The sequence below is a fragment of the Solanum stenotomum genome, chromosome 4 (genome assembly GCF_019186545.1).
Source record: "Solanum stenotomum isolate F172 chromosome 4, ASM1918654v1, whole genome shotgun sequence".
NCBI lineage: Eukaryota > Viridiplantae > Streptophyta > Magnoliopsida > Solanales > Solanaceae > Solanum > Solanum stenotomum.
This window is the reverse complement of record NC_064285.1, coordinates 23839883-23848692: the sequence shown is the minus strand read 5'-3', so window position 1 is coordinate 23848692 and position 8810 is coordinate 23839883. Positions and strand designations below refer to the sequence as shown.

General features: G+C 32.2%; 1 protein-coding gene across 1 annotated transcript; it reads left to right on the top strand.

The window, feature by feature from the left end:
• Positions 1–481: 481 nt before the first annotated feature.
• On the top strand, positions 482–1769 carry LOC125861370 (uncharacterized). Its single transcript, XM_049541288.1, has 4 exons — positions 482–567; positions 653–752; positions 795–1168; positions 1289–1769. The coding sequence occupies exons 1-4, from the start codon at positions 482–484 to the stop codon at positions 1767–1769; spliced, it is 1041 nt and encodes a 346-aa protein (XP_049397245.1).
• The last annotated feature ends 7041 nt before the right edge of the window (positions 1770–8810 follow it).

Below are 8810 nucleotides of genomic sequence, written 5' to 3'. Positions count from 1 at the left end.
GTGATAGTGATGATTTGCCTAATGCCGAGGAATCAGGAGATAGTGTTCCATTTGAGGCATCATCTAGTGATGATGATTTTTTAATGCCCAATCGATCGCCAAGACCAATGTCCATGAGTCCGTTTCGTAATCATGAAATTCCTTATCTGGATCATCTCCAAGATGGTCCAGATATCTTTGGTGATACACATGATGAATATACATCACAACGTACGTGGGTGAATCGGAAGATTTCATGAATGGTGCTATTTATATTGAAAAAGGCATGTTGTTCAATTCAAAGAAGAAGTTACAAAGAGCAGTTAATCTTCTACATTTAAAGATAGCGAGGGAGTACTTTGTTATTAAATCGACAAAGAAATCATGTCGACTTGTTTGCAGGCGTGTAGAACAAGGATGTTGATTTAGGCTAACTTCTTTTAATGTTAAACATACTAACATGTGGAAAGTTGGGAGATACATTAAAGAACATACATGTGATATGGGTACGTGCCGGGATGGACATTTCAACTTGGATGTTGAGATGATTGCTAACGCCCTCCGTGTTGATATAGAAAAAACACCAAGGTACTATTTTGTCCTTAGATGATTTTTCTTTAATAAGAAAATATTCATTTTTTATTTGATAATTAATATTATTTTTACTTTTCAGGTTTCCCATGAAAGACTGTCAAACAACCGTTATTAAAACATATGACATTTCGATAAGCAGAAGAAAAGCATATCTTGATCGCAAGCGTGCTTTTGAAAAAGTCTATGGTACTTGGGAGGGTTCTTTTTTTTGAGTTGTCTAGGTTCATGGAAGCTTTGAAACACTTCAATCGGGAACAATAGTTGAATGGAAAACAGAGCGGTGTGTCGATGTCATTGAAGGTGTATTCAACTATGTGTTCTGGACTTTTAAACTATGCATTGATAAGTTTGTGTTTTGTCGTCCTGTTATATCGATCGACGGAACACATGTCTATGGAAAATATGATATCAAGTTGTTGATTGCGATTGCAACGGATGGTAACGGCTCAATATTACCTTTGGCATTTGCAATAGTTGCGAATGAGAGCATGGAGACATGGAGTTTATTTTTGGATCATTTGCACTTGCACATTGTTAAGGGTTGTAAAGGTGTGGCATTGATTTCAGATAGGCATCACAGAATACTCTCATCCGTGTATAATTCTCCCAATTGGCAGGTCCATTTTGGGTTCCACCATTTTTGTTTAAGACATTTGAAGGCCAATTTTAAAAAAAAAATAAAAAATGTCACTTTAAACAAACCTTTTATGGGCAGCTGCAAATCACTGTCAGGAGAAAAAGTTTTTGAAACAATGGAGATGATTAAGGAGATTAACCCGGAAACGTATGTGTGGTTAATGAAGAACGATCTTGACAAATGGACATTGCACAGGGATGGAGGTAGGAGATGGGGCATGCTGACAACAAACAGTTTCGAGTCATTCAATGGTCGTCTTAAATCAGCCAGGGGCCTGCCAGTTACTGCAATGGTAAGACTCACTTACAATCAGATTGTGAACCGATTTGTTACAAGATCAAAATTTGTCAATCAGCTAGTACAACAAAAGCAACAATGGATGCCTAAACCATTCAAGATTTTTGAGGATGATCGAAAAAAGTCACAGCGTAACACACTAATCAACTATCACCAACAAAGGAAAAACATATTTGAGGTGCAGACACATATGCATCATGGTTGTGGTGGTAATAAGCACATTGTAAATGCATCACAAGGAAAATGTCAATGTGGTAAATGACAATCATACCGCATTCCGTGTTCTCATGCAATAAAGGGATTTGACCAAATTGGGTATTAAGTATGGGAGCATATGGCACCAGAATTCAGCATGCGTAGCTACAAAAAAGCCTACTCTGGACAATTCAATCCACTGGCGGTGAAAAGTATTGGCCTGATAGTCCTTTTCTTATGATAGCAAATAAAAAATATTTATAAAAAGTGGGCGTAAATAAAATCACCCGAATACATAATGAAATGGATGTTCCCGCAAGTACACTCACTCGCAAATGTTCAACGTGAAAACAAATAGGCTATGATAGGCGCAACTGTCCTTCACGAGCTCGAAACGCCTCATATGGTGGTAGTAGCTAAAGAAAGATTTTAATTGTGTTAATTTATTCTTGTATCAATTTCTATGCAACTTTTTATTCGTATTATTGATCATCCTCGAGTCATGTTTATATTTTCAAATTTTTTCATTCACTTTTTTTTTAAAAAAAATTACATACACAAAATAATAACTATATATAATTAAAATAATAATACTATTCACCCTCAAAAAAAGATACATACACAAAAATAATAACTATATATAATTAAAATAATAATACTATACACCCTCAAAAAAGATACATACACAAAAATAATAATATTATGTTCCACAACCCTTTCTTGAAATCCGTAGAACATCTCGCGGTCTAAGTCCCGTATATCCATCCTCATCTTCAACGATTCGTCATTATAGATAATCCACTCCCCAAAATTTACTTGTTCTTGTGATAAAAATGAAGTAGGGTATTTTCCGACTATAATCAAATTATAATCAGTACTGTTTATACCCATTCTTTTGTAAATTGATGAAAGAAATTTATGATATCGGACATTAATTGAATATTTAGCATTGTGTTTGGGAGGACAATTATAATAAATGATATTTCCGTCATGTATAATTTCGTCATTCCAATAAATCAAAACTCTAACTTTTGGTTTAGAAGACTTTTTTTTTTTGAGATTGAAATGACCAAATATAGAAGACTTTATGTTGTAGGTGTTATCAACTATGTTTAAACGTCCTCCTTAAATAGAGATTGGAGGATTTTTCAGAATAAAAAAATAAAAATACATAGTGTAATAATTTTTTTCGTTTTTATGATATGTCAAATCAATATAATTGTATGACAAACACCGCAAAAGCTTTATAAAGAGATAAAAACGTGAAAAATATTCCTCTTTGTAAAACATAATTTTTTCTTCCACTTTATAAAGTGTAAGAAAAGTTCCACTTTACAAAGTGTAAGAAAAATTTACACTCTATAAAGTGTAAGAAATAGTTCCATTTTATAAAGTGTAGAAAATAGTTCCGTTATATATTAAAATATACACGTTATGAGACTAACAGAAAACGTTTAGAATATTAGATAAAGTGATATTTTTTCTTCCACTAAGCCTATTTTAGTTACTTACTAAAATAATGACTTATTTTGATCACTTTTATATTTTTGTGGCTTATTTAGGTTCCCATCTTTCACCAAACCTGAATGGTGTCCAACTATCCATATATGGCCCTACAAAAAAGACAAGGAATCTGCAGAAAGAACAAAAAAAAAAGTGATTGTGACATAAAAAAGATTCCTTTTTTTATTCAAGAAAGAAGATTCTTCAAACAATAGGTTTGGTGTATAATGTGTCTTTTTTTTTTTTTTGCAAATTGAATTAAAAGAAGAGAAAATGGATCAAAATGTCTTTCGTTTATAGTTTGGCTAAAAATGTATTTGTGTTAATATTTTGGTTCAAAAATATTTTTGTAGTTAATATTTTGGTTCAGAAATACCCCTATAGTTGCTAAATGAGTTAAAAATGCACTTTTTCGAATAAATGTACTATTTCTTTTCTTTTTAAATACATCTTCTTTCTAATTAAAATATTATTTAAGAACCCTATTCTAGTTTTCTTTCTTTTAAAAATCACTTTAACAAATAAAATTATAGGAAATAATTTTTTTCTTCTTAATCTCATTTTATCAATTAAAATAGAATACCTTCATGTACGCTTTCAACGAATAATATATGTCATATTTATAAAATAATAGTATATCCGTCATTAATTTTTATTTATATAACGATAAAAAATAATTATAATAAAATAAGAATTTTTTTATTTATTATTTTTTTCTGAATTGAAGTAGGATAAACATTTCTTAAATTTGAAAGATATTATTAGAAAAATAATGTGTTAAAAGAATAAATAAATATATTTATTTGAAAAATGAGTATTTTTGTCATTAAATAACAATAAGGACATTTTTGGACTAAAGTATTTAATACAATAGCATTTTTAAACTAAAGTATTAACTCGAGGACATTTTTGAAACCAAACTATAAATGGAGGTTTGAGGGCATTTTTTAACATTTTCCCTTCAAAGAAAACTAAGATTTTTCAAATAATGTGTGTGGTGTCAAATATGTCTCTTTTTGCAATTTGAATTAAAAGAAAATTATTTAGTGGCAGGGGCGAATTTATGTAGTAAGGGCTCGTTCGGTCATGCGATATGAAATTATGATATGTAATCCTGAGATAAAATTATGAGATGAAGTTGAAGTTTTGTTTGGACATGCGATTTGAATTTTTTTTGTTGTATGTTTTCTCATAAACATAAAAACCTCATAAGTTATAAAATTATCTCAATTTTTTATACAACCTTAGCAAATACAAGTTTATAAAATCACATAATACACTATCACAAAGATATTCTTAAGATATACATTTATTGATCAAGCTTTAATTCAATAAACAAATTAAATTAAACATAAATTGTAGCGTACTAGTCTTTAATATAATTCACTCACATAGTACGAACAATCTTCTCACGTTGAACTTGCATTTCTTGTTCATATGATTGAGAAGACGAACCAACATTGTTAATTTTAGTCATTGGTTGGTCAATTTTGATGGAAAACATATTTGATAAAAAATTAATGAATTTAGTGAATATAAATGGTAAAGTAGAAATTGATTTGAAGTAATAATATATTTTATATTTATGAGAATAATCATTATATGAGATATAAATGGTTTAAAAAGTAATGATATGAATTATAAATTTGATTTACAAATGAAATAAATGGTTAGTAGATATATATGTGGGGTTGCTTTTATAAAATATAAACTTGTGGGTTAATTTTTGTATTTGAAAAATCTGAAATCATAATTTGAAATTTCCAAATCATAATTATTTTGGAGATTTGAGATTTCATCTCATGATATGAAATCAGCGTTAAATCACATGTCCAAACACAGATTTCATCTCCTGATTTCACATTGCAATTTCATATCGAATGTCCCAACGTCTACTAAAATTGGGGTATGTGAATTCATGATCATATTATAAAATTAAGTATTTTATGTATATATTTTATAAAATTAGTTTAATATTATTGTAACACCCCGAATTCGAAAGAGGGAAATATAGCAAAAATTTAGAAGTTGCAGGTGCAAGCCACTAGGGTCAACCATGGCCCGTGGGTAGGACCATGGACCGTAGATGGGGGTCCGTGGACTAGCAACCAAAATTGTCCAAAGGTCTAGGAACCACGGCTTGACCAACGGGCCGTTGGTCAGACCACGGTCTGTGGTCCAAGGTCCGTGGTCCAAGACCCCAAATTCAATCTTACTGACCCCAAACGACGGACCGTAAGTCAGATCATGGTCCGTCGAGCAGGGTAGTGGGTCAGCAGTCGACAGTTATAGTTAGGGGCAGTTGGGTCTTTTCCTAATTATTTTATATTGATACTACGTTGTTTTGTCTATGTCTAAGACCACTATATAAGTTATTTTAACCCCTAAATTAGTTCATTCAATTCATTATCTCAAATTCACCAAAAGAAACCCAAAGTTCTTCATCTCCAAATATTTCCCTCTCTAGAAGTTGAAGAAGAAGGTGAAGTCGAAACTTGAATTGAAGTGTTCATTTAAGCTTTAATATGACATGACATGTAGCAGTGACCCTCATCAAATTACTTTTCAAAAATCTATTTTTCTTAAAGCTTTAGACATATATTAAATATTTTGTAAAAGAATATAGATATATCTTATGTCTACCACGAAGTAGGAAGCTAGAAACAATCAACTAAAGATAGCAAGAGGAAGAGCAAGCGATCAAGGAAGTCAACACAGATTAAGTCATTTAAAACTAACAAATTTTCTGTAGATGCAGGTTTACAAGGATATCAAGAGATCATCATGTTCAACAAATATGGGAAATTCAGAAGAGTAAAAGCGCCCAAGACTGACGTTTTCTTTATGCAGGAAAAGGCATTGATATTCCTGGGATAAAAGTAGTTAACTTGGTATTTTGAATAGCAATGTCTTGTTCATATTTCCCAACAAAAAATAGGAGCCACAATGAATATACAATTGGTCAAAGGAAAAATAGGTGAAAGCATCGAGAGGATGGCACTTTAAGATGTACAAATGACTATGATAACGTCATATTGCATTTTCTAGCGTTAAAGATGTCTGAAGGGCACACATAAGACACATCAAATATCGGAGAAAATTTGAAGTGCAACTTGCCAAAAATATTCATTATCGCGTTAAAGTCAGAAGAGGCTAACGTTGAAGGACATTTTTAAGTCACATCAATATTAGATACATCGATGTGCACTGTCGAGAGGGCCATCCATATTATAATATCAGAGGTGATAATATCATTGCCAAGAGGGCCATCAATATTTTATTACCAAAGGTAGTAATATCATTGCCGAGAGGGCCATCAATATTATATTATCAGAGGTGATAATATCATTTCCGAGAGAGCCATCTATATTATATTATCAAAGGTGATAATGTCATTGCCGAGAGGGCCATCAATATTATATTATCAGAGGTGATAATATCATTGCCGAGAGGGCCATCCATATTATATTATCAAAGGTGATAATGCCATTGCCGAAAGGGTCATCATATATGCAACTGCCAAGATGACCATCCACATTATGTTACCAAAGGTGGTAATATCATTGCCGAGAGGGTCATTCATTTCATATTATCAAAGATGGTAATATCATTGCCGAGAGGGCCATCCATTTCATATTATCAAAAATGGTAATATCATTGCTGAGAGAGCCATCAACATTATATTAATAAAGGTTATTATATCATTACCGAGAGGGTCATCCATTGGAAGAGGCGATATTATTGCCGAAAGGGCCACGAACATATAACAACATATCAAGTCATCATATATCATGTCAAAACTGGATGAGTGTGAAGTGCACCACATTCATGGCTAAGAGGTTGCAAGCCTCTTTTTCATACTCGACTTATTTGTCACTCNAAGTACATTATAAATCACATCAAACTTTGGACAGGTTCCTCATTTGCTCTACGTTAAAATCGGAGGAGGTTGGCGTACCAACGTAGTGCAGATGTCAACAAAAAGGACGCAACACAACGTGAAATTTTTCTTAGCAGCGAACTGGGACATAGTTTGAAAAGGAGTATCAAACTCTTAGGACGCGAGCTGAGGAGCAACTTCCACCACAATTAAGCCACACCCCTATCAGAAGGCATGTGAGTTTTTTCTTTGGGTTAATCTGTCTCAATTTCGCATCCGAAAGTTTTTTCGCTCTCACCGGAGGCAACTTTTCAATCTGAGTGACAATATACGAAGAGCTTTGGAACGTATGTTTGTATAAGTTCTTAATTATGAGTGTGAAGTGCACCACATTCATGGCTAAGAGGTTGCAAGCCTCTTTTTCATACTCGACTTATTTGTCACTCCTCCAGAACCAAATGTTATCTAGCATAATAGATTTCCTCTTCAACTGATCGAGTCGGACTACAAACAGCATGATTCCTATGGTTTAAGGATATGTAGGCGAGCTTAATGTTGAAAACTCGGCTGTATTCCAACATTCTCTCTTAAATCTTATTCCCAAGCATTCCGGTATCTGCATAATTTGATATCGGGATAACTTTTGAATTCTTTCATAATCGTGTGTCAAATCAAGCGTATCGAACTACAAGTGGCATGAATTCTCATGTAACTTGAGATATGTAGGAAACTCAATGTTAGGATCCGTCCATAATTCCTCAAAAAATCCATATCGAGTCTTTCTTTTAAAGAGATGAAAGTGGGTTCAGTCAAAATTTGATTCGTCATTCTTCTTTGCCCAGGTTCTCTTTCATCGACCCTACCCAAAGAAGCGGGCAGTTGTTGACACCCAATTTTGATCCTATGCAATTTGAGTTAACTATCGAGCTTCTTCAATTTCAAACAATTTGAAATAATCGTCTTTGAAAAATCCTAAAAAATATATATTTTAAAATCTCTTTCTATTTAGTTTTGGTTAGTATTTTTCAGAAATAATTATATAATTTTACATGTTGGTTTATATAATTTTCGTCTATTATATAAATATTTAATAAATAGCCTAAAATAATGTTTTTCATAATTACACATTTATTTCTTTGAATTAGTGAATTTTATAATTTTGTATAATTAGTTCTCTATTTTAAGTAATGAATAAGTCTTAATAATTATTTTGTCTTGTTTAAATTAAGAAGCTCAAATAATTAATCAATAATTATTCATCTTATTTTAATTTTGGCCGAATTAGTTATTTGATTCAACTTGGTCATATATAAATCTAATTTGATTAGAATAGAAAGTAAAGTGGCCAAATTTTAAATATAATTGGCCCTCCTTTTAATTCTTGCACATCTGCAAATATTCATATAATTGCATATTCTCCCACGTTCCTTTCTTTTTATTCTTTTCCAACCAAAGACAAGCTCCTCTCCCCTTTCTTCTTCCTCCAAAATGCAAAAGTCAATACCAAGAACCCTAATTTCTTCACCATTGAAAGTGCCTCCCTCTAAATTTCAAATATTGTAGACTTTGGGTTAGATTTGTTGACTTTGGCTTAGATAAAATCTCACCCAAATCTAATCCGAATCGAAAGATATCACATCGAATCCGGATTTTTGGGGGCATGTTCTTCTCTTACTCGTTTTCTCCTCCATTATTTTCAATCAATCTCTCATCTCCCGCTAAAAC